The sequence below is a fragment of the Tinamus guttatus genome, unplaced genomic scaffold, assembly GCF_059628265.1.
Source record: "Tinamus guttatus ecotype Peru unplaced genomic scaffold, ASM5962826v1 Tinamus_guttatus_pri_ptg000287l, whole genome shotgun sequence".
NCBI lineage: Eukaryota > Metazoa > Chordata > Aves > Tinamiformes > Tinamidae > Tinamus > Tinamus guttatus.
Window position 1 is genome coordinate 7818067 of NW_028288821.1, and position 21199 is coordinate 7839265.

At 42.0% G+C, this 21199-nt stretch overlaps 1 protein-coding gene across 4 annotated transcripts in view; it reads right to left on the reverse strand.

The window, feature by feature from the left end:
• GRIA3 (glutamate ionotropic receptor AMPA type subunit 3) overlaps positions 1–21199 on the reverse strand; it is a 139925-nt gene that overhangs the window by 41371 nt on the left and 77355 nt on the right. For all 4 annotated transcript variants that reach the window (XR_015913545.1, XM_088527570.1, XM_088527569.1 and 1 more), the window contains exons 5-11: positions 20337–20390; positions 18649–18810; positions 14944–15111; positions 11849–11953; positions 10405–10512; positions 8993–9199; positions 816–1192 (exon numbers count right to left, since the gene is read on the reverse strand). Coding sequence is in view for 3 of the 4 variants with exons in the window: in XM_088527570.1 (XP_088383696.1) it covers positions 816–1192; positions 8993–9199; positions 10405–10512; positions 11849–11953; positions 14944–15111; positions 18649–18810; positions 20337–20390 (1181 nt within the window). In the remaining variant the exon portion in view is untranslated. The remainder of the gene's footprint in view (positions 1–815; positions 1193–8992; positions 9200–10404; positions 10513–11848; positions 11954–14943; positions 15112–18648; positions 18811–20336; positions 20391–21199) is intronic.

Below are 21199 nucleotides of genomic sequence, written 5' to 3' on the forward strand. Positions count from 1 at the left end.
ATGTATTGTTCAGTTAGAGAGAGCTCACTATTCTCTGGTGGTTTTCAAAGTTCTTGTTTAAAAGAGAAACACAATTCTACAATTGTTAATAGTACTACCAAATATGTTTTACTAAAGGCTTATTCAGAAAGATTGTCTTCATGAATAAAAACAGAATCTGGCAATGCTTTTCAGGCCATATTGACTATGAGCAGAGGGACAGTAGATTAGACTAGATTGCAATAGTGACACACATAAAAGATAGTACACAATAATTCTCAGAGAGGCACACATGGAGACTTGGACATGCAAAACATGGTGAAAAGCAAATTAGTAACAGATGAAAGGATGGTTCAACAGGAACAAAAATGCAGAAATAAGACTCAAAAGAAAGTTAAAGATGAGCAGAAGCCATGGCAGGAGGCAGATGTTTTTAAAATGCTGTTGCATGTGATGTTTTAAAAAATAATCAAATCTTACTTTGTAAAGCATAATAAATGTTATATGCACCAAGCAGATGACCGTAAAATGAGATATGCAGCAAAAACACGGTAGCCCTCCAAGCATTGCTGAAAACAGAAAACCCTATGCATTTTACAGCCTCAACATGGTGTATATAAGTTTTTCAGAAATGCATAAACGGCATTTTAAGGCAATGCCACTTCTACTGGAGGCAAATATTAGCAAGCATAGTGGCTTGATGATGAAGTTTAGCATTAAATGGAATGTCAAAAAAAATGGAATTAAATAAAATTTGACAGAGTAACATATATGCACCATGGCATCAGAATATGACCATAAAATGCAAAAAGGTGATGGAGTGATATGGAACAAACCTTGGAGAAATATCGCATCCTTGCTGCATAAAGGCACCCAGGGAAAACCAAAGGCTGTTAAATATTCCAAACTCATTTGGAGGGTCAGGAGGATTCTGAGGGTCACGTGGTTCTTCACTGTTGTCTTCCAAGTGCCACTCATAGGGGCTGAATCTGCTCACTAGGAAAAGAACTACGCTGACGCCAATGTAAGCAAAGACTATACACATCCAAATTTCATAAGCCAAAGGATCCAGGAAAGAAAATACGCCAGGTTTAGATTTCTGAGGCTTCTTGATCATGATGGAGATGCCCAGACTCATAAAGGGTTTCGAAAAGTCTATGACTTCTTCTCGCACCAATGTTATGGTGAGGGGGGCAACAGCTATATCTGCCCTCTGAAAAGGGAAAAATAAAAAAATAAACTGAAGTTAGTTAAAAAACAGTGGCAGCATGTCTGCAATCTAGAGTCTCAAGTTAAAGAATCAGATGATAAACTACAAGAATCAGTAGGTACCATTTGCTTTGAACTCACTGAAATTGCTCAAGGATTTCATAATGCCAATAGGCAACTATTGGTACAAAAAATTATGGACAATCCTGTGCAAGGGCCTCAAAGCCAAGGCACATATGTACCCAACATTTATACTCAGTTAAAAGGGATGCATAAAACACTAAATAAACTGGACAGTGAGGCTGCAACTGAAATTGTAATTCCTAGAATAGTGTACGCAGTGTCAGCATATAGAATGCACACAGAACTGTATTTTCATGTCCAGATTAGCCACGAACTGTTGTTAACCCATAAATCACACTTGTATCATAGAAACAAAACAAGGGATCATGATAGAGATTTGAAATTCATGTGGATTATTTGATGGGCTTTTAATCTTCTTTTTTCATTAGCAAGTTGTTTGCCATTGTTTGATATTTAACTCTAGGAAGGAGAGCAAATCCTTCCTAATTCTTGGCCTACAGCATGTCCTTTTCCCCTTCTGACAAGGTTGTCCTTGTACACGTGCCAGACACTCTTATCACGGCAAGCATTTGCCCTTGGCTCCTCTGTCACTAACCAGTTGATGATCTATATCTGTCCATGTCCTGAGAACTCTGGAAGTCATGTGTTTGTTATATTTTTTTTTCATTCTTTCAGCCAGTTCATTGACTAACTGATAAGTCCAAGATCTCTAACAGGAGTCTAAGAGGGGTAGTGACTGAACTTTAGCTGGATTTGAGCACTAGCAGCAATAGAAGAACTGCATATGCCTTTCTTTATGTCTGACAGCAATGTGTGTCACTGCTATTGATGTCTGATTGGTTCCTCCTACTAGACGGTCGTTCTGGCCTTTTTTAAAGGTTAGCAAACAGAAATGACCACAGCTCCTTGTACAGCCAGGCTCGGTCTCATGCTGTGCATTGCCTCTGTGATGTACGTGGACAAGGTCACTGCTTGGAATAATCAAATAAACTCTGAATGTGCATGTAAGGAAGCCATTCGGAAACCATGGCCCTGAGTGTGTAATTTTACAGCCCTCTTCAGCTCCTTTAGACAGCCATGCGTGCTGTTCCCTGGAGTGATGCTTTCCCGGAGCAGAAAACCCTCACCTGACCTGTGGTCACTCACTGCAAACATCTAGCTTGATGTTGCTTGAATACGCAAACCCAAAAGGCCGGTTGCTTTTGAATGCTTGGAGTGTTCACCAGCTTTAGATGACTGTGTCAACGGCCTAAGGAAGACAGCAGCCTGGGGAGGCACAAGTGTGGAAAAAGGACCAGAAAATCCTGGAACATGATCACTGCCAAATTCCTCCAACACACATATTTGTCTTTTAGCCTCTACTTGTTAAGCTACTGTTAAATATTAAATGTATGCAGTCAGTAGGTAGAAGAAGTACACAGGGTATCAGTTTTAAATGTAGCAAAACTTCACTGCCGTCAGGAAGACTGAGCATTTCAATCACAGTTACTGCATCTGGTGTTGGACTAATGAGGTCCTCACATATTAATCCTTACTAGAGCCAGTTTACTGGCTCAGGTCTGCTGCGGGCCCTGGGCAATGAGCTACGTGTGAAGCAGTGCTCGGGTGGCAGCCCAGCTGCCGGCAACTTCTGCACATAGATGGGAGTACCCTGGAGCAGCTGGGGCAAGCAGGGCCGGCTGCTTCAGTCCTAACAGCATTCACTCTCTCCAGCATTTTCTTGGACTCTGAGAAATTTAATTCTCATAAAGTCCTGTTTTAATTGCCAAAGGAGACACTGAGGACCCCCTTCCTGAGTGCCGATGCAGCATGTGCTCGAGCGTGCGCCTCCTTCATGAGCAGCTGAGCAGGGCTCCTGCAGCGCATTCCTGCGGGACGTGCCTGGAGGAGGATGCCGATGCTTGGCACAGCACCCTCAGATCAACAGACTGACATTACGTCACGTCCTCGCTCATTTTATACAGCATGAACTTCTTGGTAAATAAACTGCATTTTAATATCACATGGGTTACAAACATTGCTTTTCTGATACATTTCTGCTATCATTTTCGATACTTTTTTTCTAATACTGCTGCTGGACCTCACCTTAGGGGCCTCCAACATGCTGGGAACACCCACAAAAAACCCTTACTTTTTGCATGAACATGGCAGCAGATGTTTCCTGAAGAGGGAACATGACTGGATGGCAACATAGAGTCTAAGGAGATTATCAACACTAACAGCACTGAAAGCAGGCAATTCAAGGCCTAAGTCACCACTTCCCTGAACATCAGTTACACCTCAGAGGTTAAAATCAGACTACTCTTTGTTTTTTATTTAAATTAATAGCACTTGTAAAAAATGCTTTTGGAGAGCTCGAACACCCTAACAAGCTATTAGTAACTGCAGCACAGATGCGACTCTCTTATGGCTGCAGATAAGCAGAACCCATAAAAAATGAGCTAGAAAAAAGACAAACAAACCGACCACAAATACACCCTTCCCTGTGCAGCAATGGAGGACGGTTTGGGAACCCTCAACAACTAAGCTTCACTAATTACTCAAGACTAATCACTCAAAGATCATCTCGACTGCATTTGAGCTGGGAGAGAAATGTCATGAAGGCCTGCGAGGCTCATCCAGTCTCTGCCTTCCTCCCAGTGTGGGAGGGATGGATTCAGAGAGGGTGGCAGCATCGCAGCACTCCCAGATCTGCTGAGAGCTGACCCCGGGAGGCTGCAAATCTCAGGACTCTTAAGGAGGGGAAGAAAAACCAGTAAATGGCAACATCTCTCCACATGAAGGAAAAAAAAAGAACAAAAGAAGTTTCATCTCTGTAATCCAGAAGGAGAGATCGAATTCTCCCACTTGTGGAACTAGGGTGAGCCTTCCTAGCTTGGAAGACATGCATTAGACATAGCAGGAGATAGAGGCTATACTCCTGTTGGCATTTCTGGTTATTTCTGTTTGCGGATGTGAGAAGCAGTATGTAGGGCCAGCAATTGCTTTGCAAGACCCCTGCCCACGGCGGGAAGCTACCAGCACTCAGATGACACCCCTGCATGTGTGACGCCAGGTGCTCGCTGCCGGCTACGTGCCAGGAGCCGAAGCACTGGGCGCCCTGGTCGTGCTGGACAAGGGCACACGCAGCGGTGGGGCGCCGTGTGCTGCAGGCACCACGGGCTGCAATTGCTGCCAAGGGCTCTGCAGCCCGGGCAAGGGTTTCCGGGCATGAGGAGCAATGTCAGACAGAGCAACACGTTACCTGGGGCGTCTGCTGGTGAACGCTACCTTGTAGGAGGCTCTGCTGCACCCCAGGCTGCGCGGAGAGGCCAGGCTGGATGGCAACGCGCATTTAAGACATTATCTCACTCTTATTTAGAAACAGACCAGCAAGATGCTGCATTGCATTTTTAATATGTATTAGCTGACTGGTGTAGAATGTTATTAATGTGTTAAAAATGCAATTGGCTGCATCTGCAGAGGCTTGTCAACGTTAAACTCATTCCCTGTCCAAAATGCTAGTTGTTTGGATGCCCACAATTCCGAGACACTGCTATTCTCTCTCTTGCAAATGGAGAGGTTAAAGGTACGCCTGATTTCTGAGCTCCTGCCGATGGAGGGGCTTCCCCCGTCTCTGTCCGACGCAGGTCAGACGGAGCATGGGAGCCCCATCTGCACACATGGTGCAACAGACTAAAACCACAGGGAGGTTTGGGAGAGACGTGGGAATCACTTTAGTTCTTCTCTCAGCTAAAACAACCGCACACTCCTGCCATGTCCTGCTGCTGCTGCTGCTGCCACGAGGAGCGGAGTGGCCGCCTCACGTGTCTGGCTGCTGAGGCGCAGGCGAGGCGCTCTCCTGAGGGACTGCGAGCAGGCAGCGTTTGGGGCCGTCCCTTGCTTCCCTGCTTCATCCTTTAGAGCATTTTACATATTGAGAGGTTTTTATAAAGTCATTTTTTCACCTCAGGAGTGGATAAAGTCTGTAAGCCCTGGCTCTCCTTGTGCTCCCAAAGCACTCGCACTTACACTGAAGAAACGTGTCGAACCTGCCAGCTAACCTTGGCGGAGCGCGGCGGGCTCCGAGAGGGAAGGCCTTCCCGGGCTGAGCAGCAGCAGCACACTTGAGAAGGGAAAGAAGGACCAAAAGCCCACGGAGGGGAGAGGTATACCTTGCCCTATGCAAGGGGGAGAGCCCTGAGCAGGGCCCGGCCATGCGGCAGGAGGTGCTGGTGCTGCCAGCACATGCGCAAGGCACAGCACGGGCAGCTGGAGGATGAGACCGATGTCTGCCAGGGAACCTGAGACAGCAACTCAGCGTCCCAGACTGAGAATGTTTAAGTGACCCCTCAGCTGGCCAGGACAGACTGAGCAGGAAACAGGCAGGATGCGGACAGGGAAGCCCGAACCTGACCAGACCCCTGGATCCTGAGGCGAGCTACTCAGATATATCCATTTGGCAAAATTTCCCTGTTTTCTCTATAGATGAGAAGGAACACATATCAATCCAGACCTTAACAACGTGCCCATTTAACTTCCATGTTAAGTATGCACCATGTATCTTAATAGAGGATACAAATCATACAGAAGACAAGTTGTGGACTTGGTTTTGCATTTCAGAATGTGCTGAGTGTCTCCACAGAAAGGCTCTCCCCATCTGTCCTGTCTTTCTCTCCTCTTCTCACAGAGAATGACGTGCAATGACCTGTCTGTCCTTCCTTTCCTGGCTGTAAATTATGTCCCACAGAAAACAAAGCGGAGAACGAACAACTAAGCACAAACTAAGCATTAATTAAAATTAATCAGGGGTACCGGCATTAAAAAGTCAAGCCACTTACTTCCTATGACTATCCCAAGAACAGTTTTGTAAGAGTTATGTGCATGTGGATATGCACAAAAGGGCACACAATATTAAAAAAAATTTGGTAAAAGACACCCTGGCTGGACATGACATGCCTGTGGGGTCAGAAATATGCTGCATGTGACATATAACTTGTCTTTATTTATTTATTTATTTATTTATTTATTTATTTATTTGCAACAAATGTTATCTAAAAGCCCATGTGCTCTGCCACAGCTCAGTTCAGCTGCTGGATAACTGGTACCAGAACCAATCAGGCTCCTTTTATCCCCCCATGTTTGTTTTCCATACACTCTAATAAAGACATTTAAAAGCTTAATCTCCTTCTTGTCTTCCCAAAATGGAATCCAGAGGAGCCAAAAGTGACAGTCATTTTCCAGACAAGGCTCACAGGGGTATTAGGGGAAATGTACAGTTTTAGTTCCCTAATAGAGTTTAAAGCCCCTGAGAGATAAAGGAAAGTTAGCACATAAATGAGATGCTTACTCCAAATAATTAGCACTTCTGGAGCACTTTTCATCTTCAAAGGGCTCTCTGCTCATCCTTGTTAGTAGCCCCCACTCAACAGATGGAGAAAGAGGCCAAGGGTATTTCACGGTGTTTGCAGACAGGACTGGAAAGGGGTCTGGAGAGACTGTGAGATCTCTGTTCAGAGCTGCGGAGCTCACTGCTTTCCCTGCTCACAGAGAGCCAGGAGGGTCTGGCACAGCTTGCCAGGGCGGTAGTTCAGCTCCATGGGATGGGAATGAGCTCAGGAGCACTGCACTGCGAGCATCAACATGGGTCTTCACTCAGTTCTCAAGGGGTGCATCTGACCTTTGAATAACCGAGCTGCTGCTAAGAGGCTTGGTTAACTGAGGCTGTAGTGGGAGAAGAGGAGCTGTTATGGGGCAAGGAGGAGAACATTCCTCAAGCTTTCATTAATGAGAAAACACAGAACAAAATCCTGTTTCAGAAAACAGAGAACAAATCTTTTTTGTGGGGAATAAATGATGGCAGGGCAGGTTTGGGGTTGTTTTAAAGAAAGATTTAGGGTGCCTCTGACACTGTTCTCTTGCAGGGGGGAAAGGCTGTAAATGTGGTGGAGTGGGAGGGATGTTGCTCAGTTTGAACCTAACAAGGCCAAGCTCCCTGAGCGAGGGACATCCCAAAGGCTTGTGGAAATGGCAGTGCTGCCCACCTGCTATCCAAGAAAAGGCTGCACTGAAAGAAGAACAGGGTATTCAGTGGCCCTCAATACAGATACACCTTCCATCACTAACGTCACTTGTCTCAAGTCTCAAAGCAAAAAACTCATTTTGCACCGTTCTTCCCTAATCTGGATGGTCTCCAGGCCCCAACTGCTCTTAGGAATTTCATGTTCTCCTTGTGCATCTTTTGAATAGGGTATGATTATCTTAAGTGAATAAACTGTCTCATTGCTTGTCATTTGTTAATATTTCAGAGGGATCAAGCTAATACACTAGGCTAATATTCTTGATATTTCTTGAACCACACAGAGAGAAATGGTCAGTTTAGGTTTCCATCACAATGTCTTTATACTTGGAACTAAACTAAAACTTTCATGCAGAGCTTCTCAAAGAATCTATTCCCAGAAAGAGGCAACACTATTTTCCAAAAGAGCAGAACAGAGGCACTGAGAGTTCAACAGACATGTGTAACGGCAAACCCCAACGCAACAGGGAAGTGAAGATGGAGCCCAGGGGTACAAACTCCTACATAGTTTCTCTGATCAGTAGCTTACTCTCACTCCCCCTCTTAAGACCACATCACAAAATCACTGCTGTTTAGATAGAATATTATAGAGTTGAATGGGCTACAAAGTGTATAATAATGGACTAGAACTGACTATTTCAGAGTATGCAAACTTTTCACAAATCCAGCAACTGCTTCTAAGAGACTGAATCATTTGAAGAATCATCTCACCAAACATTTTGCAAGAGATGCTGATGCGATGGGGGAGCTTGAGGTGACTTTTTGAAACTACCCTCAGCAATGGAACAAAAGGAGGCAAAAGAAATATTCACTGCTGCTCAGGCATTTCTAATAAAAGGAAAGCTTGTTAAAATTAATCTATAGAGAAGATTTGGGTAGAATCACAAATCATCTCATTTGCATGTGGGGAAAAAAAAAAAAAAACAACAGAGATGAAACCAGTCTTTTCTGCAAAACCAGCCTTTTCTGGAAAACCAGCCTTTTCCCCCATTCTGTGTCATTTGTTGTATGAGTATTCCAAAATTCTAGTTTTGAAAGGCACTTCTAAACTGGCAATTCCAATTTTTGTTCTTACTATACAAAGCAATATATGCCCAAAATAGAACTATAAAGAGGAATGCAGTGAATTAGAGTGCCATTTTTTTGTCTGACAGTTGTTTTTTAAAAGCTAAATTCATGGCGTAAGAGAAAAAAGATATGGGTGATTTCAGACCTGCACTGTTTTCTCCCCTGAAAAGCAAGAATGGGGGGAGCAGAGTCTTTAGGTTCTGATCAAACACGAACTGACATCAATGATACCATGAAATCCAGCCCCAGAGTGAGACCCTTAATGGGAAGGCTCCCCCTAAGCAAGACGCACAGGGAAAAAGAAGATAGGGCACAGACAAAAGCAGCGTCTGAAGGGAAAGCTGCGAATTCTCTTGTAGCTAAGGAAATTGAAATCTGCCCAATGTCTCCTCTTAACATTTTGCAGAAACTAATTTGGAGAAAATAGCACTTTCTGTAGTTCAATAATTAAAAAGGTAGACTATAAAATGATACTACAAAAGTATCTAAAATGTTTAAGGTAATATTCAAACAGAAAACTTTTATTTTGCAGTTTATTAGCTTGAGTATAACTTTTTATAACGAACATTGAAATGAATGTTAAGAGAAACTTACCCCATAGACCAGCTCACCCACCATGCCATTCCATATTTTAGTCTCAGGGTCCCTAGCTCCATATTTCCCATCTCCAACAATTGACAGTTTGTACTTTATTCCAACATGTTTTGCTATTTCAGAAGCTAAGTCTACACAATATCCTTCATATCTCTCATTCCCTTCTAGTTGTTCATGGTTTTTCTTATACATTACATATGGTGATTCCTTTGAAACAAAAGTAAAGATCAAAAGTCTATGAATGTAAAATATGGCTTTCAAACATACAAAAAGAGAGCTGTTATTATCCTTACTTCATATCACTGTAAAATATTTTCAACATTTCTGACTTTAGTACAGGAATTAGAAAATGGATATTTGTAGTTTAAAAATCCTTGGCTTAATCCTGCAGTCACATATGCTATTATCTTTAATGCTAGTACAGTATCACTGAAAATACCAGAACTATTCACTTCAGCAAAATTACACTTTTGTTTGCAGGATTAGGCCTAAATTTTTAGGCAATCAGACAAGCACATAACATCATTGCAGTAATACAATTTTTAGTATATAAAGAACTGACACAATCAACAACTGTACCCACTGAAATTATTTGTTAATGCCCACTGGCCCAGACTGGGGCTCTGATGGAGGTATTTTCAAAGTAGCCTAAGGGAAGTTAGGCTAAAATGTTCAGCAGCAATCTTGGTCCCTAAATTCCCTTAGCCTTCTTGGAAAATTTCATCTGAAATGCTGATTATATCTTGCTAAATTCATAGGAGGATAAAATACACCACTTCAAGAAATAGCACATAATTGGCTCATGCTTAGTAGAGCTGTAACAGGCAGAACAGTCACAAGAATACTGCACACAGCAATACTGTACAGAACATATATGTTAGAGACATTCAAACCGACACAGGTGCTGCTGTTTGCAGGACACAAACAGAATTAGTCTTTTGGAGCTGCACAGATAAAGATCACTTTACATCTAGTCTTAAAATATACCTGCAGCCTTTCTAGTTCTCCACAGGCTTCCTGGTACCACCCTTACTCAAGCCTACAGGGGCTGAGTTTACCTGAGCTCCACCTGAGCGAGGGGTGCAAGGTCTGAACTTACAGCAGAAAGATCCTGTAATCATTTACATGCATGCATAGCTTTACTCACATGAGGAGCTCCACTGAGTTCAAAGAGCTGAGAAGCTGGAGGATACACTGTTGGATTCAGTGGGACTCCTCCTGTCAGTAAACTTTTTGATGCACAATAAAGTGATACACATTAAAGAGTCAAGGCCTCAATACATCTCTGCACATTGCTAAGCTTTTCAGCCGCTTGAAGTCAACATTGTGCCTTCTGGCCAGGCATCTAACCCACCTCTGGAGCTATGCATCTTATTTCCTAAACACAAGCAAACTAAGAATGTAAAACTTACCAAGATGGTAGTGACTACTATAGTTCTGTTCTCCACAGACGAAGTGTCATTAGAGGGTAGCAGGTCTAATGCTGGCACAAATCTTTCATATTCGTTCCAATAACCAGCCTACAGAAGTGGAGATTATGTATGTTTACAAGGACTGTAGTACATGAGCTTGATAACAAGAACTATTAAAACACATGGTTGAAAAGCATTGATTCTTTTATTGCCATTATACAAGTACACTGGTTTCTTTAAAGGAGTAATATTTCCAAGCCCATGTAGAAATAATTACAAGTCAAATGTAATCAAAAATGCACAATTAATTTTCCCTATATAAATTCACACGGTTCATGGTGCCTCTGGAATAAATTATTGCATTTCTACAAATAAGCAAAACAACAACAAAAAAATATTGCATAGCCTAAACTCCTTTGATTTTGAATTTTTTTCTGATTCACCCATATTCCGCTGCAGACCAGGCAGTGAGCACAGCACCTGTATGCATGCCTGAGCCAGCTTTATCACAGACTGCACACATACTGCTAGCAATGCACGCACAGGAGCAGGAGCTTCCTTATGGATTATAAGACCCTGCCAGTGCATGAAATGACTATTTGTGAGCTCGCCTGTACTGACGTTCATGGTGCTGTGGCTATACTGGCACTTGCTATTAAACTGGCTCTTTTATTTCTGTACAATGCAGCTGTAACACTGCACTGTAAACCTAGCTGAATGGCCAGGTCATCTCCAGAGGTATTTTGTTACTAAATATGTGCAGAAGAGTTTAAGGAGTCTGAATAGAGATTAAGCAGGGTCAGGTGCCAAACGCCAGGTGGAATCAGGGGGATTTATGTGCCCAGCCCACTCAGGCTCTTTTCTTGGTCCTCCTGAGAGGAGGATCCTGAGCCGGAGAGGCTGTTTACCTAATTATTTTTGAAAATTTGGCCTAAATTATTTTTGTAAGATGGATCTAGGCAACTATCCCACTTAGGATCTATACTTTGTATAGGAGACAAAAGAATGAAGTGCACATCCTAATTAAAACAACAACAACAAAAAAGATTTTCTGCTAATTTCAAGATGTTTCTAAAATATATTAGCTTCACCTTGACTATCGCTCTGACATCTGTTATGGAGAGGATGGGAAAGATCAAAAGGAAATTAGGAAAAAGGGCTGAACAGAGGGACACGATGCTGGACAGAGAGACCTTTGGCAGTGGAAAATCTCCAGAAGGCTTTTACTGGAAAAGGAGGTAAGGCTTGAAGTTGACCTTCACATAAGAGATTTGAACAAAGAAGAAAACAGAAGGCGGTTCCTGGACTAGGGGAGAGAGCAAGAAGAGAGGGATTCCTCAGGATCCTGTTTTTACAATGGTTGTGTAGTATTTTTGATTTTTACTAGTTTGTTGGAATAAACATTTCTGAAGAAGCAAAACTGGATGTGTATTTTGAAACTCACCTTTCGTGAACCAGAGGCTTTCACTTCATACACATCAATTGTATAATTTGTTCTCCGACCATAGGTGTCAAACTGGATGTTCCCTGTCATTCCTTGAACTTGCACCTTAAGGGGATAACCAACAAAACAAAACAAAACAAAAACACTCTATTAAATACTGCAGGAACTCAGTCGTTCTGGCCCAATTTTTGTCCATACAAGAGACTTACAGTAGTTCTGAAAAAAACAATTACCTTTTTTACACCCAGAAAACCCCAACTCTGTGTTTTTGCTGCATATTTTCTTAGTGCTCATCTGGTGACTCACTACTGCAGAGCAAGCTGCATTCAAGTGAAACTAGCCCAGCATGTATGTTAAATGTAAGAAAGCCTGGTGCTGCCATGCTTAGCCACGCTGCATTCACTGCTGTAGAACAGAGTACCAAAGACCCTGCAACAATTCAATGCCATAAAACCCGTCCCAATATGGCATGGAGTGATTTGGAATATGGACCGGAATCTCATATTGTTGCTCACACTGGCAAGTACTTTATTTTAAGATTAGTCTCAATGTAGGAGAAAGGAATGAATGTCTTCTCTGAATGAAAATGGGCAATTGCCTCTACTGCTTATAGAGCTCTGGTCTCAGTCTGGATGGATGGATTATAGCCAGCAAGTCATTATCATTACCTACTCACATGAATCATTTTGAGGGGAAGTATAAAGAACTTTGTTTCAAATAATAAAAAAAAATCTTTCTTATTTTTCTGTACGAAAGTGTGAGATATTTCCACTTAACACTGACAAGCTGTCAGCTCAGACAGGAGGAGTAACAGCCTGAAATTTCAGCAGGGGTAAATTAACTTTAATAATTAGCATAATTCAGTAGAAGCTATAGGAATGAATGATGGAAAACTGGTTGAAGAGAAATTCTGAAACTGCAGTCAGTCCCTGGAGATGCTGGCTACTGATCTGCTCTCTATGGTTTAGAGATGGTATAATCAAGCCTGGTATGATGGAGAGGGACAGGCTACATAACACAGCCAAAATTCCTTGGGCCTCAAATTATCCTGTGATCCAAATTCAGAGGGATGTAGGAAGAGTGTGAACTTTTCATCAGCAAGTGGATTTGAACCTTTCTTAAAATAGTTTATGGTTTGAGAGCTCTAGAAGAAGGTGCAAGTTATTCCTGTCTCCAGAAAGCTGAAGTTAGAGACCCAAATAGGACTTTGAATGGGACTGTCGACCATGGCCCAAGCAGAAGCCTGTGCAGGGTAGCTGACATATCATTTGCAGGGAGATGTGGGCTGATGTATCTGCTTTTGGAGCCTGCTGGAAGCTGTCTGCTTACCTTAGCACAGTGTGTCTCTGTAGTGTGTATCTCTCAGCGGACCTTGTTAGGTCAGGTTCATCCTGATGTGTACTGAGATATGAGCACTACATATTTGACATCTTTTGACTTCAAATTTAATTTGTTTCTATCTTTGGTGGGAAAACTCAGCACATTTCATCTGGCTACACAGAGACAGGAAGGCTCACCAGGACTCCAAACACTTCTGTTAGCCCAGAGTACAGAGGCAATCACAAATGAACTATTTATAACTGGCCAGATGTGTTCAAGTAAACTATCTTCCACTTAATCTGATGCCTTAGAATCAGATTTAGGAACACAGACACGCACAGTTTTCAAGACTGGAGGGAAGCAGTCAGGTTAACACTTATTTCCCTTCTGCCAGCAGGATAACTATAATCTGGCACCGAATTTTCTGCTGGCATCAGTTATTTCTAGGATGTCTGCAACAAATATTCTTATTTTAGTTGCTGTACAACTGGAGAGGGAAGGAAACGTTAAAGGGAAGTTAAAGCAAGAATTTCTCATTGTTGTCTGAGCGGGGTAGACTGTGATGGATGGGATGCGGCTGGTGGGCAATGTCACTGTGGGATGATCTTGAGTAGGAGTTGTTGGTGTTGTATATGAATCTCATGCAGTTCATTTAAATAGCTAAAAAAATACAAGGCACCCTGCTTAAAGTCAGACCTCTGCATCTGTGCCACTCATGAGTTTGGTTTTGTGTATCTTATGAATTATTATTATTATTATTGAAATAAATTCTAATCAGTGACTGTCCTGTTCTGTTTTGACTTTTTGTTGACAAGCATACTTTTTATCTCATTCAGAAGAGTCTTGTTTGCCCTTGTAATTAACTTCAAATGGACAATACAAATTCTTTAATTATTTTGAAGGTTAAACATAATCTTCTCTTCAAGAGCGTGTAAATGCTGCAAGAGTGAATGTGCACTTAGGGCATTTGTTATGAACTGACATAACGGCATAAGAGGAGCTCTGACAATGTAAGACTTGGTCCTTAAAAGAGAACGGGATAGAATAAACCTTCTGATACAAACCTTCCAACCTAGTAAACAGGAAAAAGCAATAGGGAAGCATGTGATGCCTGACCTTGGATTTGTTTCATCTAACACGAGCTTAATTCTGATCTCAGCCGCTCCATTTTTACATAAAATTATAAAATCATTCTAACAGATTTGTAAGCAAGATCTAAAGCAGACTCTATTCTTGTCCCTTGTTTGTACAAAACCATTACCAACTTTTCCTGTTGTCACTTGCTTTAGCAGACATAGCAGTCTAAAAAAGAGTTAAAACACAATGAAATTACAGAGACACAGGGGAAGTAGGATCCACTGCAGAAACTAATGGCAGGGCTAAAAGGCTGGCCATGCAAAAGGCAATCCGGCTGGGCTCAGACACTCACATCTGCAGATTCCTCCTGGCCTCAGAAGCCCCCAGCCCCTTTGCCACATGGCTCGTGCTCCCTCACGCTGGCTGCAGCGGCCCGGTGCGGCCCCTCCGGCAGCTGCTGCACTGGGGCCTGAGAGATGGGATCTTTGGCCAACACTCTGAGATCTAATTTGCTACGCCTTGCACTCTGCTAGATGTTTTAGGCCTCCTTTGGAGCTTGTCATTAAGGTTTTCTTTTTCCCCCGAGGAGCTGCAGCTTTTGTACGAACAGAGAAACTGCCTATGGAGTAAAAGGATATCCCAGCAGAGCTGCTGCTGCTGTGGAACAGACATATCCAAGAGCCAGAGCTTGCCCTTACCATTTTCAGCGCCCTTTCTATATCAATTCCTTGGCTCCACGGTACCGCAGGGTTAGCCAGGCAGTCTCCAGCGCTGCCTCTTCTGGAGACATCCACACGCTGCCTTCGGAGGTAACGGAAAGCCTCTGCTATGACCAGGACTGCATCGTGGGTCAGTGCCGATGTATACTAGAATTGATGCAAACAAAACATGGTGACAAATGCAATCTTAGAGTTGCCGCAGGTTTATCAGGTCTAGTCCTTCTCTGTTAAATGCTCTAGGAAGGATTATCCTGGCAAGCCCTTTCCCTTGCTCCCTTGTCCTGGCACAGATGCTAAATGTCGTTTACCAATTGCACATATTCCAAGTAACAAATAAAATATATTTGTGTCGTATGGCATACAGCAGTAAAATAATAAAATCAGTTTATAGTGGCATAAAGTTTAGATTTAATTGGAAACTTGTCATCTAAAGGAGGCTAGTACTTTTTTAACAAATTGCCAAGCCAAACATTTTGTAGGTAGCAGGTGCCACGCAAAGGAAACAGCTACCAGGCTGGTTACTTAGCTAGTCCACAATAGTTAGTCCTTACAGACTCCTTAACTATCAGTACATATTGCTCTCAACTTCATCCATTGCTTCTCTTACATATTTGATGACATCCCCCCCAATACTGTAACTTAGATGTCACCTGTAAAAAATAACAAAAGTAAATAAAAGCAGCTGTTTTTCACATTTCTTCAACATTCAGGTAATCAGCGGTCTGTGCACCCACAGCAAGATGCCATTTCAGTACAGCACAGGAGCCACTGAATGTGCTCAGTCTCCCAGGCCACTGCAGGAGCAGATTTTAATCCTCCCCTACAGAGGATCCCTGATATTTCCACAATGTTTGTATGAGAATGGGAGGAAGGAGAGGGAGAGGGCAGAAGGGGGGGAAGTGTGTAACAGGTTTTAATGGGTATCTGCATATACTAGTGAGCTTGCCCTTGGTTTTCCTGTCTATATGATAATATAGAGCTGCTGGCTCTGAATGAACCTAAAGCTGGAGTTAGCGTAAACAAAAATGCTGCCCATGAACAAATTTGAAAGCTGGAAATTTGCATTTCAGCCGCAGGTTGAGCTGCTCTCCGTGTGGACAAGACCTACTAAATTCAGAGGCAGTTAGCTCTGTCCTGTAGGGCAGCATAGCACGATCGGTGCTCTGTATCTCTCAAAAATGTCTCTGATCTTACAGCAAGCACTTCAGCCTGATGTAAAGCCCTGGATAACCTGTACAGAGCAAGGTGAACTGGTGTGCACAGATCAAGAGAAGCGTATCTGATAAATGAGGGTGCAAAGGCAGCCTTGGGAAAAGGTTATATAGCAGCCCTTTGGGCTGAGTTTAAGTGACAGTTTGTAAACTCTTACTTTTCTTTCAGCACAGAGTGGATGCACATGCAGATGCTTTTCTGATCCTGCCCACCCTTCCCTCCTTCCTTGCCATGCTGGCCTGGCAACGATCACCATCTCCTCTTTTAATGAGTTAAAAACGATTGCATGTCACACTCCACACCACAATACACAATCAGATAGTAATTTTAAAAGATATTTGTTCTTGTATTAAAAAGATCTTGTAATAGCTGTCCAATCTAGCACTACATAAAACTGACAAAGTGATAATTTTTTCAGCAGACTGCGTCAATTGTCAGTAACCTTAATGTAGTCCCTTCCAAGTCATGCCAAGAGAGCTATCTAATTTTCTGCTTTATTCAAATTCTACTTATAAATGCATGAGCATGCAAAGAGAAAAAAAGAGAGAGAGGAGGGAAATGCTGATAAAATACAGAATAAATTAAACATCAGGGCTTTAATCTCTAGGCAATTTTATTTCCTAATCAAAAATATTGTACATCAATTTTTTAAGTATGCTTTTTGTCTGATTGACAAATACTGTTCACATTTCTGTGATGAGCAGCACATCTGTGGAAAGGTAATGTAATCTCTGTGTTTGCACCATATACTTATGATTATTTTTTAAGGATAGAGAGTAATTTTTCCCTCAAGGTAAATTGCTTTCAAGTGGAGGAAAATCTTCCCAGGTTAACTTTATATTTCAGAGCTTTTAAGATTAGTACGATACTTATCTTCTCTCCTGCATCACCGCTGGGAAGCTTTCAGAAAACAGGCCTGGTTCCTAATCAACAGGGAACAATACACTAATCCCAAGTTCTGGGGGCCTCTCTTTGACTTTCTCTGCTCTGTGAGGCTGTGCAATAGTATGGGATTAAGATAATTTCCTTTACCTATAAAAACCGTATGATCCTAGGAATGGAAATTATTGCAGAAAAGCATCCAGTTTTACCTTTACTTCTAACACTCAACCAAACCTGTCACATTTGTTAAATCTGGAGCTTTTAAAACACCACCAAAGGGACTCCTTTACCTCTCTTAGTACATGGTGCTGTACTTAACGCCCCTCTAATATTTTTCTCTGGTATCTGTTATAAATCATAAATTCGGCTGATTATTTCTTGTCCCAGTCTTGGCACACTTTTGAGTTATGCCTGCCCTAGAGAATTAGACTGTGCCAAGAAACAGATAAGGCAGAACAACTCAATCGTCTGCAATTATTAAGTTATTAGAATTATCCTGGCGTGGTTTGGGCCATGGCCAACCAGCACCCAAACCATTCCCAGGCATAGTTTGGGACCTTCCAGTAGGTACTCTAGACGCAGTCAAAGTTGGGACATTTGAGCAGCTTGGTCATGGTCAAGCTGGTTACTTGTCCCCAGGGACAGAGAACAGCTCCCAGCGCTATGGTACTGATGCAACCCTGGAGAATAACAGCCCATCATGGTCTTTTGTAAACTGGTCTTCGACCCACTGGAAGACTCTATCACACGCCATCCCTCAACTGTCTTCTAATGTCTAAACTAAATGGATGGAATCTTTACCCCTTTTTCTCTGGTGTGACATTTTTGCTGTCCCTGTCCCTGATTAAACAGGAAAGTCACAGGGCTGATGTTCTGAGACAGGCTTGGTGCTGGGGACACAGTGGCAGGATACCAGCTACAACGAATTGGACTTGTTGGAGTGACAGAATCACAGGTCCTCTCACTCCTCTGCTATTTTATACAGATGCTGAGGCAGGAAATACCCATGGGGAGATATTAACAGATTGCAAGTCTCCTAACAACGGTAGCTCTCATTTTAGTTTGTACAGTCTAAAACAGTAAGATAAAGAATTTGGATTTAACTAAAGCACAGTGGCACAAAATCCAGGCTTAGATTATGAGGGCAATTGTCAGCAGTGAGGAGACAGCAGTAGCCTCTCCATGAATCTAATGCTAATTGATCTTGCACACGAAATTCTCCATCAGTAATAAAACTGACTAGTAACCCAAAGTTTGCATCTAAAAAACAACCTAAAAAACCCACCAACCAAGCAAACACTACATTAACGCTAGATGTTGAATTTTAAGGTTTTATATCAACTGTAAAAATGATAGGATTTTCTACATCCGCAAGACAAAGCCTTTTGCTTTAAGAAACTCAGGTGTCAGTGTGCACTCGTGTCCAATTAATAGCTCCTCCTTCTCACTCCTGAAGTGCAGTGAATGCTCCAACATACTCTAATGAGATACCTGCATCATACACATGCACGTACCAGGAATCAAAAAAACCCAAACAATTGTTAAAAGCAACTCAGATGGTTTCCATCACTGTCAGAATAAAATAAATACCTTTAATGGAGAGTTCTTGGCTTCAGGGAATTCTCTTTCATCAAGCCTCACCCAGCGTTGTAGAAACTGTTGAACCATTGGGTTTTCATTATTAACAATCTGGAACCCGGTAACATTGGCACCTCCGTGCATCACTCTCTCCAGCACGATATCGGTGAAACCCTGGGAGGACACGTGTAGGAAACAACAATCAGTGCCAACCAGTGCCCTCCAAAGTCCCTTTTTCCGTGGCTTAGCTTTAGTTGGTACAAGCTCAGCACAAAAGAAAACTGAATTTCCCTTTTGTTAGTAGAAAATATTTTACTGCTACAATGAGCACTGGGACTGTAACCACGGAATAGAACGGAATTGAAAAAAGTCTTGTTCAGATCTTTGCAATGGAAAACTGCCCTACTGTGTTGTGGCCACGTGGCAAGAAGTATTCACTGGGTGGAAAGAAAACGGTGGGGAAACTTTATGTACAATTTCACTTTATCTTCTCACCAAAATGAAAAAGAATCCAAAACAACATCTCTACATTGCACATTTCTACAGAAAAGTGAGCAAGGAGGTTCTGCTCTGGCAGCAGAGGAGCACTGACCACCCCTATTGCTCTGCCAAGGCAAAGCAGGTAACTCCCTGCGAGGCAGCCACAGAATTAACACTTCACTTCCAGATATAACAGCTTGATTCTCTCCCACTCCGTTGGAATTTATACCTTGCCTGTAAATTGGTGCAAATTTTGATTAGTTTGACTTGACTGCACTCATATTTATCTGAATGCCTGTAGTTACACATGCTAAAAGGCAATCCCAAACATTTCTGTGAACATTTTACAATGTCATCAGCAAAACCACAACTGGTTCTTTAATGCAAAATTACAAATTTTTGAAGTCATGCAGTGCTTATACTAAATAGGAGCATTTTAAAATTCTTTTTTTTCTGCTTTAATCATACCAAAAATGAATACAGAAAATTTTCTACCAAGTGGGATTGCTAAATCTGAAAGTGTGATTTTTGGAAAAACATTCTTCCATTCATAGCAGACCTAGAACCTAAAAATTAGTCTTCCTGCAGCATCAATTACAGTGCAACACTTTTCCTGAGGAACTCAAGCAGATGGTGTTTCAAAGCTTCACATGCATCCCTGGAAATCAATTTTAAAATCTTTATTTTTTTTAAAAAAATAAGTTCTATTATGGATACAAATCTATAGTCTTGTTCTCATCAATTAACATGTATAAAATCACTGCCCTACACTGTGACTCTATAACACAAAATAATGGCTAAACAGTCTGGTGATTTTATTTGATGGATTTATTGTATTAATTTGCAGCTTTTTAGCACTTACATTATATACAAATATGCTGCAATTATTTTTCTGGAGTGCTTAAATTTCAAATATGTTTTTCAGAAGATTGCAATTATCAAACATTTTATTTAAGAGGATACAAATTAGTGCAAAACATATAATTAAATTATTATTTAAAAATTAGTAGAGGATACGAGCTTCTTTGATAAAACAAAGCCAGAGTAATTGAGTGTAAATGACTATAACATTGCAGTTCAAGTATTCACTAAAGTAATTTCTCAAAATCCAGGAACTCGCTCATGCATTTCCTCCCTTGCTGATTAAAGTTGACGCAACTTGAATAGAATATATTACTCTTCAAAACTTAGCTATATTTGTAATGAAGAAAAGTTCTTACCAGGTTAGCTAACATGTAGTGATAACCTCGAGAATGTTTACCAAGGATTACAACCTGTGCGAAGAAAAAAATTACACGTATCACTCAGTGTAAGGAGGATGATTCTTAACTTGCAGGAAACAAGCCAGAGAGTAAACATTTTATAATTCTCTATGTCCAATCCAAGAGTAACAGGAGTATTACTTTATAGATACATTGCGCCTACGATTTAAAAACATGTGGGCACTGCCCAAACAAAAGCAACTCACAAGGTTGAGAAGATTCTGACTGCAGAGATGACCTTACCTGCCCATCTCACCCTTGCAATCATAGTCTCCCCTGCTGACCACATTAGCTGTGGTTATCAGCTCCATTTCTTCTGCTCAGGTAACACCGGACCTTCCCACTCAGCAGCCTCCTGCCTGCTTCCTTCCTCATTTGTGCAGCACAGCAGAGAGAGGTGACACAGTCAACCTGCGGTGTTGCACGTTCAGCTGAATCCCCGTACTCTGCCCTCCAGCCCCACTCGGGCGCCTTTGATGGAACCATTAAATGCAATAACTAACATACAAAAAAGCAATAGCATAAACGGAGCAGTAGACTTCTGCAAAAATAAAGAGGATGAGTAGGGCCTACTGCTGTCTGGCAAGCCTCAAACCTATCATTACTTGTGCTCCCATGACTGATCCAATAATAATATCCATTTCTGGAGAGAGGACAAAAATACACTTCCCAAGTTTCAGGTAGCTGACTGCTTGCTCCCCAGCAATACCCGTTGTGCTGGATTATGCCGCTACACTTACAAACCACAATCCGCTCGCCCTCAGCGTGTAACTGCAGCAATACCTGCACAGCCCCACAGCCAGAGACAGGACTGGGTCCAG